General features: G+C 64.1%; 2 protein-coding genes and 1 pseudogene across 3 annotated transcripts; 1 reads left to right on the forward strand and 2 right to left on the reverse strand.

Moving 5' to 3' along the window:
* Nucleotides 1-577: 577 nt before the first annotated feature.
* On the reverse strand, nucleotides 578-8,273 carry DIRAS1 (DIRAS family GTPase 1). Of its 2 annotated transcripts, none has more exons than XM_032305406.1 (2): nucleotides 8,035-8,273; nucleotides 578-3,734 (listed from the first exon to the last, which is right to left on the reverse strand). In XM_032305406.1, the coding sequence occupies exon 2, from the start codon at nucleotides 3,660-3,662 to the stop codon at nucleotides 3,066-3,068; it is 597 nt and encodes a 198-aa protein (XP_032161297.1). In that variant the 5' UTR covers nucleotides 3,663-3,734; nucleotides 8,035-8,273; the 3' UTR covers nucleotides 578-3,065. The 2 variants fall into 2 exon arrangements, with proteins under 2 accessions (XP_032161297.1, XP_032161290.1); XM_032305399.1 differs by lacking the exon at nucleotides 8,035-8,273 and adding an exon at nucleotides 6,364-6,476.
* Nucleotides 5,473-9,545, forward strand: LOC116569282 (annotated as a pseudogene).
* An 824-nt stretch (nucleotides 9,546-10,369) lies between these two features.
* Nucleotides 10,370-18,617, reverse strand: SLC39A3 (solute carrier family 39 member 3). The gene is made up of 3 exons (XM_032305393.1): nucleotides 18,414-18,617; nucleotides 16,840-17,171; nucleotides 10,370-14,257 (listed from the first exon to the last, which is right to left on the reverse strand). The coding sequence occupies exons 1-3, from the start codon at nucleotides 18,547-18,549 to the stop codon at nucleotides 13,523-13,525; spliced, it is 1,203 nt and encodes a 400-aa protein (XP_032161284.1). The 5' UTR covers nucleotides 18,550-18,617; the 3' UTR covers nucleotides 10,370-13,522.
* Nucleotides 18,618-21,571: the final 2,954 nt, after the last annotated feature.

A 21,571-nucleotide genomic window follows, 5' to 3' on the forward strand; every position in this document is an offset into this window, starting at 1 on the left:
TCTGCTCAGGTCATGATCCCAGGGTCCTGGGATGCAGCCCCGCATCGGGCTCTCTGTTCCACGGAGAGCCTGCTTCCCCCTCTCTCTCTGCCTGCCTCTCTGCCTGCTTGTGATCTCTGTCTGTCCAATAAATAAATAAAATCTTTTAAAAAAAATGTGTCTCGATGGCGGAGTTTTTGGTGTCCCCCATTTAAGTTTTGTGCCCCTGGTGAGTGCCTCACTCTCCTCACCCTCATCCTGCCCCTGCTTTTTAGTTTGCAAACTCCAAGCCACCATTTAGCTGATGGGGAAGCTGAGGCCCTACAGGTTCCTCCCCAGGTTAAAGGAGGTCCGTAGCTCCCGCTCCCTCCCGGCATCTGGCGTCTGACTGCACTAATGGGCTCAGCAGGGCCCGTGAGGTCTCCTGTTGGGGGGGCCACCAGAAGAAGTGCTGAGCTGTTCAACCTCTTCCCATAGCAGCTTTCCTCACCCCCTTCCCTCACGCCCATCCCTGACTCCCACCCCCACCCCTCCCCTCCCTCTCCTGCAGCTGGTGGGCTGCCCTCCCTGAAGCCAAAGAAAGGGCACTGACAGGAGATGCAGGATCCACTTCTTTATTGCAGGAAGACTATTTCTAGAGCAAATGCTACACAGACCCCACAATGGGGGGCAGGGGGCACCCACATGCGGGGGGAGAAGGGGCAGGGGTGGAGTCACAGCAAGCATGGCCTGGCAGGGTCCCCAGAACCAGGGGTGCCCAGGCAGGACGGGCTCTCAGGTCCCTCCTGCGGCAGGAGCCCCTTCTCCCCAGGGGACCATGGCCTGGGGCGGGGGAGAGGCCTGGAGGTGGGCGGGGCCCCAGGGAGATTGTGCTATCAGGGTGTGTCCCTGAGAAAGGGCTGCAGACCCCTGCCCAGCAAGGCCCAGGAAACGCTCCCGGGGTGGGAAAGGGAGCAACACCAGTTGCTGGTGGACCCTGGACCCGCCGCAGGGTGGGGGGGCTCAGCTGTGCTCAGGCAGGTTGCTACCAGCTCTTCCAGGGGGCCATCCCCATGCCAGGCCGTGACACACACACTTGCACACACACACTCCCTCCCTCTCTACACAGTGTGCCCAGTAAACATTTGCGGAGTCACACAAACACAGACAGGACCAAACGCACAGCCACTAAGATGGACAGAAATAGCCCCTCTTACCCACAAACAGTCCACTGTACCGCGACATGGTCTTTCTAGCACATGCACACACGCAGGGCAGTCCTAAGAACACACAAGCAAGCACACACAGCCCCGTCACGCCCCAGGATGCCCAGCGGTGAGCAACCCCCGGGAGAGACCCAGGTGGCAAGGGGCCGCGGGTGGCGCTCGGGGGCGTCTAGTGAGCAGCAGAGCCCCTAGGGCCTGAAACTGCAGAAAACGGAATGCTGCTGACAGCCGCGTGAGCTTGGGAGCAAATCGGTCCCCGGTCAGGCCTTCCGATGAGACCACGGCCCGCCCACACGGGGATCGCAGCCTCGGAGATCCAAGTGGAAGTCTCCGGGAACCCGTGCCTGCACTCCCGACCCACAGGAGCAGAGACGACTGGCGCGTGCAGTTTCTGGCGCTGGGTGTCGTGGTAGGCGCCACCAGCTGACGATACAGAGTTGGAGCTGAGAGCAACCTCGATACCACGTCGAACGGGCTTAGCGTTCCTCAGACGGAACAGACGGCTTACAGATGTGGTCCTGGAAATCACGTCACCCACTCCCCAAAGCACGACCACTTACAATCCCCCTGAATGCCGGTATGAAGGGTCCCATCGACACAAAGAGCCAGTCCTGTCCACACCACACTGCCCACCCCTACATAGAGCCTCCACCACTATCACATAAAGACCGGGACATAGACGTACCAGCCAAATGACAGACACACACACACACACACACGCACACATCTTAGACATAAACCGTCTCCCTGTGCATAGCACGTGGCACAAACACACCAGCCCGTGGTCACCTCCGCACCCCAGGCCTGCGGCTCCCCTTCCCGCTGGTCCTACACATCAGGGTCCCACGCGCGTGGTTATCCGGACACTCGCAGAGAGCACTCAGAATCTCATAGACACACACCTTCCCGGGCAGAGCGCCCCCTCTCTGGGGCACAGTTGGCGGGAGGCAGTGGGCTGGACAGAGCTCTGCCTGGATTCCCTCTGACCCTGCTGGTGCTGGGTCCAGCTGCCTGCCCCTGGATGGGGTCCTGGGGACCCCCTCCCCAGCACCCCATGGGCCCCTGCCTGAGGCTCACAGGTGACAGGCTGTACCAATCTCTGGGGAGACCCCCATATTCACTCTGGATGGTCCCCTTGAGTTGTGCTGTGGCCATGGGCCAGTCCCAGGCCTCCCCTGGGTGCACCCCGGGTCCCCCAGGCAGGGCGAGGAGTGGGGTTCCAGGCTGACCCGGCACCGTGGCAGGCTCTGTGGTTATTGCCTGGTGGCCTGAGACCCATCCCGCGAGCCCCTCCCCCTCACCGAGGCTGTGGGGACAGGGGCGAGGACTGTTCTGGGACCTGGGGTGGGGGCACAGGCCAGAGGTCACGAGGAACGGAGCAGGGGCAGCGTGTGTCAAACACCGAAACGGGGAGAGCAAACTCTTAGGTCCATGTGCACTTGCGCTCCCCTCCCCAGCAAGGTCACAGTGATCTGATGGGGGAGACAAAGGTGTGGCTCGGGGCACCCACGGGAAAGAGACAGAGACGGGCAGAGACAGGGAAGACCCGGCATCCTCGGCCCCAGCGGGGACATCCAGCTTCCCCGTTTTCTCATGTGCGGATCCAGGGGGCCACCTCCGGCACTTGGCTTTGGGGGGTGCAGACAGGCCTGGGGGGGCGGGGGTGGGAGGCAGAGCCATGCGGCAGGGCCAGGTTGGAGCCCCAGACCTGCCGCGGGCTCACCGGGGCCTCGGAAGCCCCCACAGAGGTGCTGGGTGAGGGAAGAGGAGAGAGAAGAAGGCGGGGAGGACCCGAGGCCGGAGCGGAGGGGGAGGGGCCGGAGGAGGGGGCGCGGGGGCGGCGGGGGAGGCGTGGGCCGGCTGGTGGCGGGCCTTCTGGGCTCACATGAGGACGCATTTGCCCTTGACGCGGTCTGTCCTCTTCTGTTTGCTGGAGCGCTTGCCGTCGATGTTCAGGCTCATGTTCCGGCGCGTCTCCAGCGTGAGCAGCTCCTGGAAAAGCTCCTTCACGTTGTAGTTCATCTTGGCCGACGTCTCCATGAAGGCGCACTTCCACTCCTGGGCCACGGCCTGAGCCTCGCGGGTGTCCACCTCCCGCTGCGTCTCGTCACACTTGTTGCCCACCAGCATGACGGGGATGTCCTCGACGCTGCCCTTGATCTGCACGATGAGCTTGTAGATGGGCCCCAGCTCCTCCAGCGACTGCTTGCTGGTGATGGAGTAGACCAGGATGAAGGCGTGGCCCTTGGAGATGGACAGCCGCTGCATGGCCGGGAACTGGTGGCTGCCCGTGGTGTCGGTGATCTGCAGCGTGCACACGCTCTTGTCACAGCTGATCACCTGCCGGTAGGTGTCCTCGATGGTGGGGATGTAGGTGTCCCGGAAGGTGCCCTTCACGAAGCGCAGCACCAGCGAGCTCTTGCCCACGCCGCCCGCCCCGAACACCACCACTCGGTAGTCGTTGCTCTGCTCAGGCATCTTCCACGCGGTGGCAGGGGGTCAGGCAGGGCCTGGAGGGTTCGTGCCAGCCGCTAGAACCCCAGACCAACCCTGTACAGAGAGGAGTGTCAGGCACAAAAGGCCACAGGCAAGAGGGGACAGCTCTGGGCCCCAGCGGGGCGGGGGTGCAGCTTCTCAGGGGACAAGGCATCCCTCCAGCGTCCTGCGGAGAACCCTTTGGTTGACCTGGCCGACTTCGCAGTTCTGCCCTGTGTGGGGCCCTGGAGCCAGCCCCCTTTGCTTGCTTCCCTGCCCCGACAGAATCGGGGGCCCAGGCTGGTTCCCCGGGGACTCTGGGCTGGAAGGGGAGTAGAGATGCCATCGTGGGGGGCACTGACTCCTTTCCTCACCTGCATGCCTCCCTCCCAGGCTGCACTGGCCTCTCCTCTTCCCACTGTGCCCACGGGCTCTTGGAAGCCGGCAGACCTGGTCTGTGACCTAGGCAAGGCTATGCGTTGCCACCCTGAGCCGCAGAGTCCTCCTCTGTGAATGGTGCCTCTCTCCAGCAACCCCAGGCTTCCTGTTTTTCCCTCAGCCCAGAGGTTCTCAAACCTCATGGGGGCCACATGGTGGGATGTCTTTAGCATGCCTGTGCTCTTGGGCCCAGAAGGGACAAACCTGGTGCCCAGGGCCACGGCCCTGGGAACTCGCACCATACATACACCTCCTCCCCTCTCCCATCCCATAAGTGCGATCGTGATACTGGAAGTCCAAAAGCCATAATTTGCAAATCAGGGCACTGATTTCTGACAGCAGCCCAGGTCAGAGGTGAGAAAATGAAGTCTGGACCCAATGAGAAAGGTCCCCACTTCCTGCACTGTGCCCCCAAACCAGTCTGGCCTGCCACGGCTCTGGTTCAAGGTCTGTTAGTTTCTGGAGGAACAGACCTTCCTAAAGGACATCCTCCTAGCCTCTCTCTCTGCACCTGTACTCAGAGAGGTCCAGCGGCCTCCCGAGGTCACACAGCACAGCAATTCCTGAAATGCTGCCGGTGGGGGAAGAGGCCTGGGCTTGGGGTGGGGCCGTAGAAGGCCGGTCTCCAGCATCTGTGTCGTTCCTGGCCATCTCTGTGGAGGTAGGTCCACAGTGCTGGGGAGGAGACACGAGGTTTCGCCTGGACTAGGTTACCTCCCTCGGGTGTGTGTGGGGTAGAAGACTCGGCGGTGTGAAGCCAAAGGTGAGAGCCAGGGCAGGTGGGTCAGGGTCCCCGAGCCTGGGTTTTGTCACAGCGCCTGCTCCATGAGTTGCTGGGACAAGCGGTGCAGAAGCTGGGGAAAGCCCAGAGCCGGGCTCCTGGCACCGGGGGCCCTCGGTAAAGACGGACCATCGTGACCATCAGGCACGAGGGCTCGGGGTATAGGCACTTGGCTGGCCGTGGGGTGTGAAGGCAGGTTCTGAAGCGACCAAAGCACCAGGTTTCCCAGAAGCAGACAGGACGATCCAAGGAACGGCAGACTCACCCCCCACTTCCGCGCCAGGCACACGCGGCCACGCTTACCAGTACTAACTCCTCGTACCTCACTAGGCACCTTGGCGACACGCATGGCAACACTCAGCATTGGGAGGAAGCTGGGGTGGGGGGCAGGGAGGGGTGCCGGCCCCCTCTGCAGGCACTGCCCTTTCCTGGGTGGGCACCCTGAGAGGGGGCACAAGGGTGTACAGCCAGGCACCGCCACGGCCGGCTGGGGACCCAGACCCCCAGGCAGGACTCCAGGCCCGTCCTCCAGGAGGGGCCCTGCTGGGCCGCAGTCCCTGGACCAGGAGCCCCCATTCCCTAACCCCCACATGCATGCTGGGTACCTACCTGGCGCTGCTTGACTCCCACCCTCCCTTTCTGCGGGGTGGGGGTATGGGGTCGCAGGCTCTGAGGCTCCGAGGGGGAGGCCCCAGCTCAAGGTCATAGAGCAGGGAGGTGGCAGAGCCGAGGAGGACTTGAATTGGGCCTCCGCTGGCTGCACAGCCCAGGGTCCTCCTCCTATGCAAGGTAGCCCAACCTGACCCTCCCCAGGCCAGGCCGGGAGAGCAGGTCTCCACCCAGGGGAGGGCACAGGACACACACTCACACACTCACACACTGCTTAACTGAATGGGGGAGGGGTCTGACCTAGGGACTACCTGCCGAAGGAGGGGCTGGATGGCCGGGGGTCTGAGGGAGGGGAGGCACACTCAGGGGACCAGCCCCCGCTCCCCTGGGCCAGCGGAGGTTCTCAGTGGTGGGGGAAGGGCCAAGGGAGGGGTTCCTGGGTGAGGGGCTTGGCTCGGCCCAGAGGCAGGAGGCTGAGCGGGTGCTCCGCGGGAAGACGGGCCCAGGACCCCCCTGATCCCTCACGGAGGGGGCTCCGACTGAGCGGGACCGACCCACCCAGAGGGGGCTGCGGCGGGCCTGGGGGAGGGGCTGGCTTGGCGGAGGGGCGCGCGGCCAGGACCGCGGGGGCGGGAGGGCGCCCGGGGGGAGCTGTCCAAGGTGGGCGCGCCGGGCGCGGCACGGCCGGGGCTGCACGGACTGGGGAGGGGGTCCGGGCGGGCCGGGGGGGCGGGCGCCGGGAGCGGGAGGGCCTGGCCCCGCGGCCGCGAGGGTGGGGCTCGGACAAAGGAGGGGCGCGCGGGGAGAGGGCCCAGCGGGCCTCGCGGGTGGGGTGCGGCAGGGCCCGGAGCCCCGTCCCCCGCCCCGGCCGCCTACCTGGGCGCTCGTCCTGCGGCGCCGCCGCGGCTGCTTGCTGGCCGGCTCGTGTCCGCTCGGGCGCCGCCGCCCCCCGCGCGCCCGCCGCCCGCCCGCCCGAGCCGCCGCCGCCGCCGCCGCCGCGCCCGCGCCCGTCCCCGCCCGTCCCCGCCCGCCGGGCGCCGCGCTCCGCCCCTCCCGGGGGACCCGCGCCCGGCCAAGGTCACCGCCGCGTCGACCCCCGCCCGGAGCACATGCGCTCTTGCCCGCGCCCCAGGGGTTCGTCAGGCCGGGGGCGGGGGACGGGGTGGGGTCTGACTGCCTCTTGGGGAGCCCCGCGCCCCAGGGTCACCCTGGGGAGCAAAGGGAAGGATCTGCTGGCGGAACTGCAGCTGAGGGCCCGGGCGCTGGTGGGGTCTGGGCCGGCCAGGGTCCCTCACCGGCGTGGGGGCTTTGCTGGGATGAAGGCATGATCAATGGATAAAGAGACCAGAGCGCAGCGGTGGCCCCAGGGGCCTGGCAGGCAGTGGGAGTGCGCCTGGAGACCACTCCCCCATCCTAGGAGCTCAGCCCGGGCAAGGGTGGGAGACAGGTGCCAGGAGAGAAGTGAGGAGGGCACTAGGAATGGGTTGGTGCCCCTAAGGCAGCCCACGCAGGGGGTGAACAATGGGGCAGGGGTGGTGCTGGGTTTGGGGTTTGGGGTAGGAAAATCTCTATCTTCCCCCAATAGGAGTTGTCTCTGAGAATGGATGTTTGCCTTGGGAAGTGCCTGTTTGAAGTGTCTGCGTGCCCACGTTTATGGCTACAAGATACCACCACTCCCTCCTGAGGGGCTGGAGGGAGGCAGAGGCTCATCTCGGAGGAGACTGGACTTTTGGCACATCAGTGGGATTAAGGGTGGGCGTAAGACGGACCCAGGCTCCCGAAAGCCTGTTGGAATAAGATGCTCCTTGATGGGGGTAGGCTGACACTAAGGTCCTGCAAGAAGGGACTTTCTGGGGTCAGAGCAATCAGAGGATAAACGGTCTTTGTAGGTGGTGAGCTCCCCGTCATGTGTGAGCAGATGGTCAACCCTTACTTAGTGTCTCGATTCTCATTGGCCCACCATCTCCATGTCTCTGACTGAGGTGGCCGCTTCCTGTTCCCTTGGAAACACAGGCACTGCCCCCAAGATCACCTGCCTCCCACGGAGCTGGGCCCTGAGCTTAGCCCTGCTTCGGGGGCTTGGTGGTCGCCATTTCTCAAGGACCCAGCCCTGCACTTCACCCACAGGCCCCTCCCACCTAGACAGCCCCGCCTGCCTCCTCCTTGGTCTCCCAGGATCGCCCCTCCTGCCCTCCTTCCCCCCAGCATCCAGTGCCCAGCCTCCACCACCCGCCTCCTGAGCTCTAATGCTGCCTTGGCTCCCTTCGCCCCCGGGTCAAATCCAGCTTCTCACTTGAGCTCTCCTCCTGGTCCCTGCAGGCTGCTTGGAACTATTCCCTGGGCACACGTCTCTCCTGCTCTGTCCTGTCACTGGCCCCGTGGGGGCGCCTCAGAGGACCGTCTGGCCCCAGCCCCTCATCTTGGGGTGCCCTCAACCAGACACGGAGGCAGCTCAATCCATACATAATAACTTCTGGTCTGGGTTGCCATGTCCCAGCCAAGTGCCCTTCTGAGTCTCAGTTTCCCCATCTGTGAATGTCTCCTCACCTTTCGGGTTGCAGGGAGCAATCAGGGGGACGTCCATCTTCGAGGGGCTGCCAGGCACACAGGTGCCCTAAGGCGACAGCCCCACTCCCTCCCATTCCAGCGGCCGGCCTGCCTTGGTCCGAGTGACCGGACTGCACTTGGGCCGGGCCCCCAGCCTCTGGCCAGCTCTCCGGCTCCTCCGGGCGCCTGCCCAGGCCAGGCCAGGCTGACTCATGCGTAGGAGCGTGGGCACAGGCGGCAGCTCCACTCTGCGGCTGCTATTTATAGCTCCTGGGCCAGGCTCTTGGCCTTGTGAGCCAGAGGAGGACAGTCCTGAGTCCCCTCTGTGCTCTGTCCGGGGGCCCAAGCCCCCACTGGAGCACCCCAAACTAGGATAGCAGGCGACCCTTGCCTATAGCTCATTGGGGCTGGAACTCAGGTCCATGGGGCTCTGAAGCCACCACCCAGCCTTCGACCTATCCCTGGCCAACTGTCCCTGTCCTGCAGAAATCACCTCCACTACAAGGGACAACCATTTGTGGGCAGAGTCCCAACTCTTCACCTGGCCTGGCAGCCTATGGGACTTCTCCCTGCCCCAAAGCTCTAGCCTTGCTTACCCCCAAACCCCGCACACACACACTCCCGGCAGTGCTGCTGGACCTGAGTTCCAGCCCCAATGAGCTATAGGAAGATGGCTGGGTTGCATTCTCTGCTCACTCTCCGTGCTCCCGGGATTAATGTGACCATTCGGGCAAAGCAGAGGCCGAGTGTCACGGTCCCTAGATGTGGTCCACTTTGTTTTTAAGTTTGGCTCCAACATTTGGAAATAAGAAAATCATTTGTCCAAACCCAGTTTGCCTTGGAAAATGAATAGGCTGGCATTCCCAAGCCTGAATTTTGCCTGCCGGCCCCTGCAGGAGCTGGCCCCCAGCCCTGGGGGGAAAGACGTGCGCCCTTCGCTGAAGCCACCTGCGGAGCCGGATGTAGGCAGCCTGGAGCTTGTCCCGAAGCACGAGGTGCGGCTGTTACCACGGCCTCTCGAGCAGGAGCCCACCGAAGTCTTCACTGCGGGTCGGAGAAAGCCCTGTGACCCTTGGCCGTCTTCACAGACCGTCAGGGCGGCTGTGAACAGTCGGGGGAAAAAAGGACTTGCAGAAAGACTCACGGCCTTTGCACCAGCTGCCCCACCCCCGCCCCACCAGAAAGGCTCTTCGTGGGACTCGTGTGGTCCCCAGGGATTTCCTCCCTGACCACGTTTTGAAAAATCGTTTGCATTTTCCCTGGCTCTGTCCCTTCGCTCTGCTTCTTCTGTCTTTGGGGCACTACTGGCGGCTGACGCCACATTTCACGTTGACAGGTCGTCTCGCCCCCGTTACCAGGCGAACTGCCATGCATCTTAGGGCAGTGGGCCTCACCCTTGGGTGACTCCGGGACACTTGTCAGCAGACACTTGTGGTGGCCACGACTGGGGTGCTCCTGGCATCCCGTGGGCGGGGTCCAGAGATGCCGCTCACCTCCCCCAACCCCCTCCCCCCCGGCACTGTGCCCGGGGACAGTCTGGTGTTGGTGGTGCTGGCAGGAGAGACCTGGAGCCGGGCAGTGGATCTCAAACGTGTCAGCAGACCAGCAGCATCAGCACCGCTTGGGGGCTGGGTGGCCATGCAGATCCCGCAGCCCCGCCCCCAGCCAGAATGCGGCTCCCAGCCTGCACCTGGAGAGACAGCCCCAAATGTCTATGGTGCTGAGATGGAGACCCTGTTCTAGCTCGTCAGCCGAGAAGCGGGCCTGACCGTGCTCAGATCGAGGTCCAGCTGGTCCCTGCAGGGAGGGGCCTGACAACTGTGGTGGCTGTTTACCTCGGTCTAAAGGCAGTCCGTGGGCCAGGCCTGCCCCGTACCAAGGAAGCAGGGGCTTGGAAGCGCCCACCTGCCCAGCAGGTTCTCCCCAGCCAGGCTGGGCACACAGCAATGGCCTCAGGCCTCCATCGGAGCACAGCAGCCAGCCAGGCCTGTGCTCCTGCCTTGGGAGCCACAGAGGCCTTCAGGGCGGCACGGAGCGCATCCTGATGACCCAGAGAGCAGCTCCGGCTCTGGGAAGGTCAGATGGGCCGGTCACTGGCTTTTCCCCGGAGGGTGGGCACAGGCTGGGACAAGTGGGATGCCGCCTCTTTTCCTGGCAGGCCCAGAGCTGGTGGCCAGAGCAGGTCTGAGCCCACTGTGGGCTGGGAGACACCATCCCCCTCCCCTGCCGGCTGTGGGGGGGCTGGAGATGCAGGCAGGCGGGGAACCAGCGCACCGCCTCCCCGCCCCACGCTAATAACTTGTGCACCAGAGACACAAACAGCAGACAACAGAAACCCCGACACACTGTTATTAAGGTTGATTCAATCCACGAGGCCTGGGTGCCGCCTCGTCATTTCCCCCTTTGTCTCCAGATCGAGGAGGGGAATATGGCTGACTCCATCCAGCTGTTGCCCGTGCCCTGAGCCCCCACGCAGAGCAGACCTGGGAGGGCTGAGGCCTGGGCCAGCGACCTCCTGGTGGAGGAAGTCACTCTGGTGGCCTTGGCTGATGACGGGAGACAGTCCCGGGGTAACTCTCCTCCTGGCAGAGCTCTCAATGGTGTCCCCAGCCCAGGCACCCCTCCTCCTGCCCGCCCAGGACCCCCAGTGGGGGAGGGGAGAAGCTAGGCCGAGTGGATGGGTGCGGTTGGCCTTGACCCCACCACGTCCATGCTGGTGGAGCTGCTGCTCGGTGTTCTGTGCGGAGGGCTTGGCTTGGAGCGCTCGCTGGGCGCCCTCGCTTCCGGCTGCAGCTCTGGCCCTTGCCGAGTGCCACCGGCTGTCCATCAGCAGGCGTCCACCCCTTCCGACACGCATACAGGATCTCAGCGCCAACCGGCCTCTGCATGGAACCCACTGTCCCTTCCCATGAATCAGAGCAGTGACACCCCAGTGTGACCACCACGGCCATCCTCAGACACCGCCTGGAGCACCCTAGGGGATCCCCCCTACTGGGAACCGTGAAGTGAGCAGAAGACCCCCAAAAGACCGGGACCTCTGCAGCAGCAGGCCACATGGCATTTCCTCAATGTCACCAGGTTGCACACGGATGGCCTTCTGAGACTCCTGTCCAGTTTTGTGCAGGGGCTGGTCTGGGGCCAGCTGGTGATCAGCCTCAGCCGTAGCCACAGGAGAGCTGCTCCTGCCTGGGTGGTGGGGGTGGGCAAGGGGGTGGGGACGGAGCTAGCAAAGGCCTCAGAAGAGCCTTGTCTAGGCCGGACCTGGCCACCAGAGCCAGGAAACCTCGGGAGTGGGCGCTGCTCCTCCGGGCTTCAGCTGGAGGGCAAAAGAGCCACTCTTCTTAGCTCAGGGCAGAGATGGTCTGATCCGCACGCAATGTAGGGAAAACTGACCAGAACCAAGACACTTTCACCCCCACTGCTGGCCAACTGTGGCAGTTTCTGGAGGCAGGTCCCAGGGCTGACCCTTGCTCCGCTGGCCACAGAAGACAGGAGGGGTAGCCAGGAGGGGCCTGGGGGGGCTGCTGCGGCAGCCTGCATCTTCTCCAGCACAGCCCCCTCAAACCTCTCAGGGTCCCAGCGTCCTCCGGGGGCCTGGAAACAGCTTGCTGGAGCCGGTGGGACCCTAGGGAGAGCACATCAGCCGGGAGCAGCCACGGCCCAGGAGAGAGAATCTGAGGTGCTGAGGTCTGAGGGGCCCGCAGAGGGAACCCCGGGTCTTCCTATGACCCAAGGCTCCTTGCTGGTGTGGTGCTGCCCTTCCCGGGCCCACTGGTCAGGGAGTGTGCTCAGCGTGAGGGGGACAGGGCCTTGGAGTCATCAGTGGGGGTGACAGGTGGTCCGGCTGGGGTGTCCCCAGGGCCAGATCCCCAGGCTGCTGATGGCTGGCAGCAGGGGGACCCTGTGGTGTGTGTGCTTTTGGAAGCCACAGGGAGTTTGGAGCAGGGGTCCCGGGAGCAGAGACGACCCTGGCCCAGATGAAGGCAGGCTCACAACCTGGTGGCCCCACGGTGACCTGCCCAGTCGGGGAAGAGGCTGAGTGGGTAGAAACTTCCACCTCCTGGGGGCGGGGGGGGCAGGCCAAGGCTGACGCCACTAGTTTTAGGACACAATGGAAAGGATAATGTCCCTACACCCGTGCAGGTCACCTTCCCAGCACGGGGACAGGGTCAGGCCATGTGGGGTTTGGAGATGGGTCCCCAGGACAAGCCAGACAGAAGTTTCCGGCAACAGGCCTGAGAGTTCTGCAGCGACAGGCCCTCAGACACACATCCCCGCTCTCCTGGCCTCTTGTAGCAGAACTGGACAAGGCCGGGGTGCTGGCAAAGGTTGGTTGCTTGTCCCGGGAGGGGCTGAGCACTAGCAGCAGCCCCCAGGGGTGCCCACAGGGCTGGAGCCGGGGACCAGAAGCCCCACCAAGCCCAGGGCCCGCATCAGAAGGGGCCTGTGCTTGGGGGACCCTGGAGGCCTGGAGTGAGGCAGAGGAAGGGACTCAGGGCACTGGGAAGGCGTGTGCACCCGGGCCCTCGTGCCTGCTGCCATACAGCCGAGCGTCCCTGACGGAGCTTGAGAGGCTGCGGCTGCCACAGCCCAGCCCAGGCCACCAGCCCACACTTCCCCTGGAGCACTCCTGATGGCAAAATCCCCCGGGAAAGGCTCTCGGCACAGCCTCCCATCCCTGGAGGCCCGCGTGGGGGTTGCTGAGACAACAGGCGAGTTGAACAGAAGGTTACCAGGGAGCCGGTGCGCAGGGTTGGGGCCAGCGCCACACGCGCCCTGTGCTCCCGCGCCCCTGAGGCAGCTTCTGGCATCATCGGTGTGTCTGCGGTGGGGGGCACAGGACGGGTGGGTGATTCACAGCGTGGCCCCTGCCCCACGGCCCTGGGGATGGCGGGCTGAGAACCAATGGCCCAGCTGCCCCTGGACCCCAGCCTGCGCATCTCTCAGGTACCCCAAGTGTGTGTGGGGGGCACCGCGGAAGAGGGAAGTGCTGAGGTGCCTGGCAGCCCACCCCTTGTCCCCCTGGAGGCACTGGCTCAGTGGCAGGAGTTAGAGCTCCCCGTGTGACGCTGTGTGACCCTGTGTGACGCTCCGCGGCAGAGTCAGCTGGGAGAGGCCAGGAGTCTCCAGCCTCTGGACGGGCTCGGTGGCCCGGAGCAGCCGGGGTCCTGTCCTGTCCACAGGCAGGAGTGGGGGGCGGGGAGGGCAGGGTCCCAGCCCAAGCCCAGCGGGCTGCGCGGCCCCGCCCCCTGCGGGCGGCCTCGGCTCTCCATGCCGGGGCATGACGGGCATGACACAAAGCCACACAGCTTTGTGAAATAATTTTAAGAGAAGTATTTTTAAACGTAGTTGCTGTGCTCCAGGCTGAGGGTGTTGGATCCAGGGCGCGGCCCCTCTGGGCACAGGTGGCCGCTGGGGGCCTGTGCTCCCCCGCTTGGGGGGAGGGGGCGGGGGGGCGCCTGCGTCCGGCGGGCGGGCGACGGGCCGTTCACCACTTGAGGAAGACCATGCCGGCCAGGACGGCGTAGCCCAGCACCAGGAAGAGGACTTTGAGCAGACGGTCGCTCTTCTCCTCCAGCTCCTTCGCCAGGATCTCGAAGAAGGTGACAAAGAGGAAGGTGCCGCCCGCCAGGCCCTGCAGCAGCACCGAGGCCACACTGCTGGGCACCCCCCGGGCACTCTCGATGCCCAGGCCGATGCCGATGCCCAGGGGGATCATGGCGCTGACGGTGACGGCCAGCTTGGCCGCGTCCCTCAGGGCCATGGAGCTCCTGGCCATGCTGATGCCCAGGGCTACGGCCACCAGCGTCTCGTGGATGGCCACCCCCACGAACAGGCTCACCACCTTCTCCCCGTCCTCCTGCAGGCCCAGGGCCAGGCCCTCGAAGATGGAGTGCGCGGACAGCGCGAACACCAGGCTCAGGAGCCGCAGCGGGCTGGAGCGCGACAGCTCCTGGACGCTCAGCCCGTGTGCGTGCGGGTGCGGCTCCGCGTAGAGCGCGTGGCCCCGCGCGCCCCCCATGAAGGGGCTCTCGTACTCCGAGTCACTGCCGGCGTCTGAGCCGGCGTTGAAGGTCTCTAGGTCGATGAAGGACGGCTTCTCCTTGCGGAAGGTCAAGATGAGCTGCTCCAGGAAGACGGTCACGAAGAAACCCAGCATCGCGATGGTCTCGGCCAGCGGGTAGTCAGTGCTGATGTGCCCGAGACTCAGGACTTTCTGCAGCTGGAGCGGAAGATACACAAGAGGGGGACAGAGGGAGAGACGGGTTCAGAGCAGGCGGCCTGGCCTCCCACCGCCAACGCAACAGGGTGTGGGAGCTACCACTGTTCACTTAGCACAGCACAGAAACGTCCACTTCACACAAGAAGCTAAAAAAATAGGAGAAAGTGGGCTCACCCTTGCTGGGTTCCGGAAAAAAAACACCAAAAATTCCATTACAGAGGGCACTTGGGGGTTAAATCAGCCAAATATGATGAATCACGCTGTATCGGGCTGAACTGCGGTCCCTAAAGGCCCGCCCACTCGGAAGCTCACAATGTGACCTGACTTGGAAGAAAGGTCTCCGCAGACGTAATGCAAGTGCAACGGGCTGAACTGGGTCCCCACCAAACAGTCCTACATTCCAAGGTCTGAACGTCTGGAACTGCAGAACCAGCCCTCCTTAGAGAGAGCGTCCTTGAAAAGGCGAGTCAGCGCACTACGGTTGCTAGGATGGGCCGTGGCCCACTAGGACCGGAGTCCTCGCAGGGAGCAGCACGTGAAGAGGCGGCAAGGAGACAGGCCTCAGAGGGACCCAGGCCTGCCAGCACCTGCCTCCCGGACCTGTGGCCTCCACAGGGACAGACGGCAAACATCTGAGGTGTTTTGCTGCGGCGGCCCCCGGGGAAATCCTACCTAAGCTAAGGGTCTGGAGACGAGACAGAGCATCCTGACTTAGGATGGGCTCTTACCCCAGTAACGGTGTCCTTATGAGACAAAAAGGAGGGGACACAGAGAGACACTCGGGAAACAGGCAGCTGACCCAGAGGAAGAGACTGGGGTCATGTACCTGTAAGTCAAGGGACGCCAAGGAGTGCCAAGAACCCTCCAGAAGCAGGGAGATGGCGCGGGACACACTCTGCCTCACTGTGCCATCGCCCAGCCTCTGCAGCCCTGAGGCCTGTGTGGGGTCTGCTGCCACAGGACAGCGGGCGGGCTGCTTTCCAGGTCTTCCTGCGTGAATACGACTCCGCGCATGCCCCCAGCCAGGGAGACCCTGCCAGCCAGTGCTGTCCAGAAGTGCAATCTGATACCGAAGCCCCCGGCCACATGCGGCCCAGGGGGACCTTACACACGGCCGCGTGGCCCAGGACCGGCATGTGGACTTGTGTCTCATTTACTTCACTGAAGCTCAACCAGACAGGCAAGGCGAGGCGCTGCTGCTCGGTACGGCGCAGCGCCGGGTGCCGTCCGGCAAGGCAGCAGGTGGGCTCCTCTGGGCTGGGCTCATTTTCCCTGCTCTCCTAACGGTGCGTGCACACCCCCAGGGGGCTGCAGAACGGGCCAGCAGCGGTCTGGACGGCTCCTCCAGCGTACTCACAGCCGGCTGACGCTCACGCTTTGGGTCCTGGGTTTCGGGGCACAGTCACCCCCGCACGGGAACCCCGGCTGCAGAAGGCTGTGTTTTGTAGACAGACCACTTCATTTGCTAGGCATCTCCGGGAGGCCTGCCAGTGCTCCGCCCGGGAACCCCCGAGAAACACTAACGGCCCCGCCCCTGGAGGAACAGTCAGATCAGATCACCAGATCGAGAGAGACAAGGCAGACACGCAGAGGCCACAGCTTTTGATGCTGCCATCTGCAGGTGACCAAGCCAGCAGCTGTAGCTGAGCCTGGCCGGGCACCGGGGGGGAGGGGGCAGACCTACCCAGGCTCAGGTGTGGGCAGCGGTGCAGCCTGGAGTGGTTTGGAGAGGACCATGGGAGGCCACACGCACTGGAGGGGCTGGGGAGGAGCAAGGCCATCGCAGCAGCCGCGGCCTGAGGCAGGCGTGTGATGACGGGTGATGGCATGAGGACGCAGCAAAGTGGGGTCGGGGGCAGTAGGGCTGGACGTGGCCCTGGGGTGCAGACGGCCTGAGGGAGGACTCGGAGATCTCACCCCAGGGATGCCGACTGCATGAGCTCCCACGCTGGGTTGTGAAGGAACGCAAGGTGGGCGGCGGAAACAACAGAAACATGTCAGAAGTGCAGGCACCTGCTGACGGAGCAAGTGGCTATGTCGGGGGGCCCACGTGGAAGGGGCTGAGGGCAGCCCTCAGCCACGGAGAAACAAGGCCCCCGTCTGACGAGCGGGAAGGAACTGACTTTGCCCACCACCACGTGAGCTTGGACCCTGAGATGCGCCCCGCGCCCCTGGAGACCTGGAAAGCCGCCTGGCGGGGGTCTGGAGTGGGGGGCTCAGCCAAGCGCTGTCCAGCCCCGACCCGGAGAAACCGCAGCGTAACCAACATGTGCCGCGTTAAGCTGCGAAATTTGTTATTGCTGGTTAAGCCGCAGCAGCTGCCGGAGGAGAGGCCCGGACTGGCAACTACAGGGCAAGGTGGGGGCCACCCAGCCAGGAAGCCCAGGTCTTGCTCCAGCCCCGTCTACCAGGTAAGGCCCAGGGAAGGGAAGCAACCGACTCGCGGTCACACAGCAAATCCATTTCCGGTCGCTCCTGCACGGTCACGGCTATCGCCAAGCTCGGTGGCCTCATTGAAAACGAATCAGAGACCCTGGGTCATAAGGTGCCTCGGGCTGCGGCGGCCCCCAGGGAGCCCTTACCTTCTCCCTCACGGCCGGCAGGAGAGCATTGAAGCACGTGGCCAGAAAGACCCCACCTCCAAAGGTGTTGCAGAGCGAGAGGATCTTTTTGGAGCGATGGGCCTTCTCAAAATCCGTCTGGATGATCTTCACGGGGAGCAGGGAGCCCAGCAGCATGAACAAGAACACGCCCACCATGCAGAGGATTTTGGCCACCAACAGCTTCGTCATGCTGGCGGCCCGGGCTGCTCCGGTCACCGCGGGGCCACACCATGTGTGGGCGCACACTCCTGTCCCACGGCGTGCTACCGGGCCCCACCACGTAGCCGCGGGCTCATGCCTCCGTCCAGCCACTGTGAACGCCGAGGGCAACCACGTCAGCCGTTGGATTATCCGAGCAGCTCTAGCGACCAAGCCCATCACCGCCCCCCGCCCCCCACACTTCACTCGGTCCAGCCTGGCCCAGCTCGCAGCCTCCTGCGGAACATTCCCCACGGCCGTGCTGTCCGGTACGCAGTCACGAGCCCTGTGTGTCTGCTTAAATCAACTACAATTACGCTCAAGGCAAAATCCAGCTTCTCGGTCACACTTCAAGTGCCCGGCGGCCACACAGGTGTAGGAGGACCGCACCGGCCGGCAGGGACAGAGAGCCCTTCCACTGTTGCGGAATGTTCTACTGGGCGGTGCCGCCCCACTGGTTCCCCACTGCCCTGCCACGGCCTGTGTAGAAGGCTCTGCACCGCCGGCCCCTGCTGCTTCGCCCCACCCCGACCCCAGCCTCTGTGGTCCTGGAGTACGCCCAGCCCGTTCCTGCCTCAGGGCCTTTGCACAGGCTGTTTTCGCGGCCTCGAATACGTCCTTCCCTGACCTCCTGATGAGGTCTTGTCTTTTAGGGTCACTGCCTCCAGGACCCCTTGAAGGGCCTCCCCCGACCTCTGTCCTAAGCCGTAGGCCTCGTACCCACCGGGCGGCCTGGGCGGAGCAGAGGCCCAGGGACGCTGCAGGCCCAGGGGTGCGCTGAAGCCTGTGCCCCTCGGGGCGCCGCGGCGGGGCGGATTTCACCCTGGACACGGCTCCGCTGTCCTGCGTCCCCCGACCCCGCTCTCGCCCCCACGCCCGACTCGGCGGGGTCTCCAGGTCCCCGCGCGGGCGCCTCCCGCCCCCGGCCTGGCGCCTCCCGCCCCCGGCCTGGCCCGGGCTCCCGCGTCACCCGCGCCGGGGAAGCCCCGCGCTCGAGGCCGCGAGCTCCGCGGGGCACGGGCGTCCGTCCTGCCCCGGCCGGGCGCGCCGCCGCCGCCGCCGACCCCCGCCGGTGCCCCGAAGCCCGGCCACAGCGGGCCGCGCGCGCTCGCTCCTCGCCCCGCACCTATTGGGCGCCTCCTGTGTGCACCGGGGCACGCGACGCCCGCGGACCGCGGACCGCGGCGCCCAGCGACCCCGCCCGAGAGCGAGCCTCGCGCTCGGCCCGGGGGCCCGGAGCCCGGTCAGCGCAGACCGAGCCGGGAGCCGGCGCCGGGCCTCGGGAACGGGCGGCCGAGCCCGCCGGACCAACCGCCCCGCCCCGGCGCCCAGCCCCGGGCCCCGCCCGCACGCACCTCCGCCGGGCCTCGCCCGCCCGCCGCCGCCGCCGCCGCCGCTCAACCGCCGCGCGGTCTCGACCCCACAGCCACGGTCCTGTTCCTCCCCGGCTCCGCGCGCGGCTGCCCACGCCCCGCCCACGCCCCTGTCCATTGGCTACCCCGAGCGACACGGACCTAGCGCGCCGTGCCATTGGCTGCTGCGGCCGCCACTCATCCCGAGACCCCACCCCTCCTACCGGCACGGGAAAGTAGTTTCCTCTTGCTGAGCGGTAGGTACGGCCAGCAGGTGGCCCCGGTGGGAAACTCAGACCGTGGGGGAAAGGTTCCGAGAGCACTTGGCCTCCAGAGCTGTCCAGGAGCGCCTGGTGCTGAATGCCGTCCGCAGGGAGGCTCGGCCGGTCGCGAGAGACGGTCCCCCGGGAGACGGTCCCTCCAGGGCGTCCCCGCCAGCGTCATCGGCTCGGCACCCCTGCCGACGGTGTGTCGCTCCTGTGCGAGCCAGTAAAGAGCTCCCTTTCCGCCCGTCCGGGGCTCACACGCTCGGACCAGCCGCAGGACAGAAGGACCCCGAGCGGGGGGGTCCGGCCCGGGGCTCTGGGATCGCAGGACCCACAAGGGCGACCGAGGTGCTGCGTGTGGGCTGCCGCTTGAAGGGAGTGCTCCCACAGGCCTCGTCGAGACGGGGGGGTGCGAGCGAAGACGGCGGGGAGAAGTCGGTCCAGTGGGCACGTGGAGGCCAGACCTTCCACATGCAAGGGCCGGAGCGCCGGGGCGGGGCAGGTGTGTGCAGCGAGTCCGAGCGGGGGCGGGGCAGGTGTGTGCAGCGAGTCCGAGCGGGGGCGGGGCAGGTGTGTGCAGCGAGTCCGAGCGGGGGCGGGGCAGGTGTGTGCAGCGAGTCCGAGCGGGGCCGGGGCAGGTGTGTGCAGCGAGTCCGAGCGGCCAGGGCAGGGACCCCCGCAGGTGCGGCTGGACATAAGAGGAGGTAGGTGGCCAAAGGCTTTGGAGGGAAATAAGGAGCAATCGCAGAGTTTTGATCCGAGGTGTGACAGATCGGCCGTGTTGCACGCACCATCTGGTAACTGTTAACGGGCCAAGGGGTCAAGGAGGATGAAGGCTGAAAACCGCTGATGCTATTTAGACAAGAGAAGGTACCATTAAAAAAAAAAAAAAAAGATGGGGCGCCTGGGTGGCTCAGTGGGTTAAAGCCTCTGCCTTTGGCTCCGGTCATGATCTCAGGGTCCTGGGATCGAGCCCCGCATCGGGCTCTCCGCTCAGCAGGGAGCTAGCGGTACCTGGGTGACTCAGTCAGTTAAGGGCCTCCCTTCGGCTAAGGTCATGATCCCGGGTCCTGGGACTGAATAACACATCAGGCTCCCTGCTTAGTGGGGGTCTCCTTCTCCCTCTCCCTCTGCCTCCCCCTCCTGCTCACGAGCGCTCTCTCTCTCAAATGGATAGATAAAATCTTTTTTAAAAAAAATTTTGTTCCGTGTCCTGTAAAAGCAACCAGAGTTATGAAAAGAATGTATTCATTTGTTAACTAAAATCTTACTGACAGCCTACTATGGCCCAGTTGCGGAGAGAGCTGTGAAGAATGAAGTAGGGAATACTCTGATGTGAACGGACCCCGGGGACACGGGGCTCAGCGAGAGTGGCCAGACCCAGAAGGACCCATCCCGCAGGACCCCACTCCCAGGAGAGCCCCAGAGGAGTCCCGTCCACACAGAGAGGAGAGAGTGGGAGCCGGGGCTGGGGTGGGGATGAGGAGTCCATGCTTCGTGGGGACAGAGTCTCCGTGTGGGGGGAGATGGGAAGTGCCACAAACAGAGGGTCGAGGTGGCTGCTGGACGGGGTGACTGTGCTTCATGCCGCTGAGCCGTGCGCTTGAAGTTGTTAAAATGGTAAGTTCAAGTTTATGTATATCTCACCACAATTTTTTTAAAAAATTACTAATGGAGTAAAAAAACAAACAGAAGACTGACTTGTGTCTTCCTAGCACCTCTCCTGCCTGCCTTGAAGAAGGGAGCTGAGATGTTGAAGAGGCCCACGCGCTAAGGAGCTGGGGACGACCTCCAGCCAGTAGTCCGCAAGGGACTAAGACCTCCCGCCCGAGACCCTCTGGGGAGTGGAATCCTGGCCGACGACAATATGGGTGGTCTTGGAAGGGGTCGCGTCCTGGGCATGACTTCAGATGGCTGCTGCCCAGGGGACACCTCGACCATACATTTTGAGAGACCACGTCCTGGGCATGACTTCAGATGGCTGCTGCCCAGGGGACACCTCGACCGTACATTTTGAGAGACCCTGCGGCTGAGGACCCAGACTGTACAAAAAGCTCTGAAGAGGAAGAGAGAGTCGTGTGAGCCCAGCCAGGACGCAAGGGAGAAGTAGGAGCAGCAGAGCACAGCTGACGTAACGATGGAAAGGAACCCGCCGCGCCGGAGGAGCTGGAAGGCTGGGCTGGCTGAATGTTCGCAAGCGGCAGGGAGGGGAGAGGTGCGGGACAGTCCCACGGGCCACGTTCAGGAGTTTGCGTGCTACCGTGAGGGCAGCGAGATTCACTGAAGGGGGTTAAGCAGGGGAAGCCTGTGATCCGATTTCTCTCTTACGGTGACTCTGACGTCTGTGTAGAGACTGAATTGTGGGGAAGCAGGAGTGGAAGCAGGAGACCAGTTAGGAGTCATCTGGGCAAGGCCAGGCGCTAGCTTAGATAAGGGCTCTGGCAGGGAGACGGCGGAACCAGGATGGATGGTGAGTTGAGAGGACGCGGTGCTGGTTCTCCTGGGCAGGTTGCAGGAGTAGGAGGGGTCAGGGTAAGTTCTTCTAGTTCTCGGGTTTGAGCAGTTAGGTGGATTCTGGCATTGTTCGCTAAAACAGGAGGGACTGGAGGAGATGCAGGTATCGGAGGTGCTGGAAGACCGAGCTGGGCTTTGCAGAGGTTAAGTGTGACCTGTCTGTGAGTTCTTAATGTTTAATGCTGATTTCTGCCTTCCTCATCGTAGGCACACAATATGGGGTGCCTCTTCGTTCTCATTAGACACTTTGTTATTATAGAGAGTCTTTTCCTGGCTTCCATAATTCACAACAACAAAAAAAGATGGTTTAGGGGCGCCTGGGTGGCTCAGTGGGTTAAGCCTCTGCCTTCGGCTCGGGTCATGATCCCAGGGTCCTGGGAT

The sequence above is a fragment of the Mustela erminea genome, chromosome 1 (assembly GCF_009829155.1).
Source record: "Mustela erminea isolate mMusErm1 chromosome 1, mMusErm1.Pri, whole genome shotgun sequence".
NCBI lineage: Eukaryota > Metazoa > Chordata > Mammalia > Carnivora > Mustelidae > Mustela > Mustela erminea.

Bases quoted from the DNA above. Each gene is read 5' to 3' on its own strand.
- DIRAS1 (XM_032305406.1), bottom strand. From the start codon at position 3,662: ATGCCTGAGCAGAGCAACGACTACCGAGTGGTGGTGTTCGGGGCGGGC.
- SLC39A3 (XM_032305393.1), bottom strand. From the start codon at position 18,549: ATGGACAGGGGCGTGGGCGGGGCGTGGGCAGCCGCGCGCGGAGCCGGG. The intron at 17,172-18,413 runs GTGCGTGCGGGC...CGGCGTTCACAG, and splicing joins GCGGGCGAGGCCCGGCGGAG to TGGCTGGACGGAGGCATGAG. The intron at 14,258-16,839 runs GTAAGGGCTCCC...CTTCCGCTCCAG, and splicing joins TGCCGGCCGTGAGGGAGAAG to CTGCAGAAAGTCCTGAGTCT.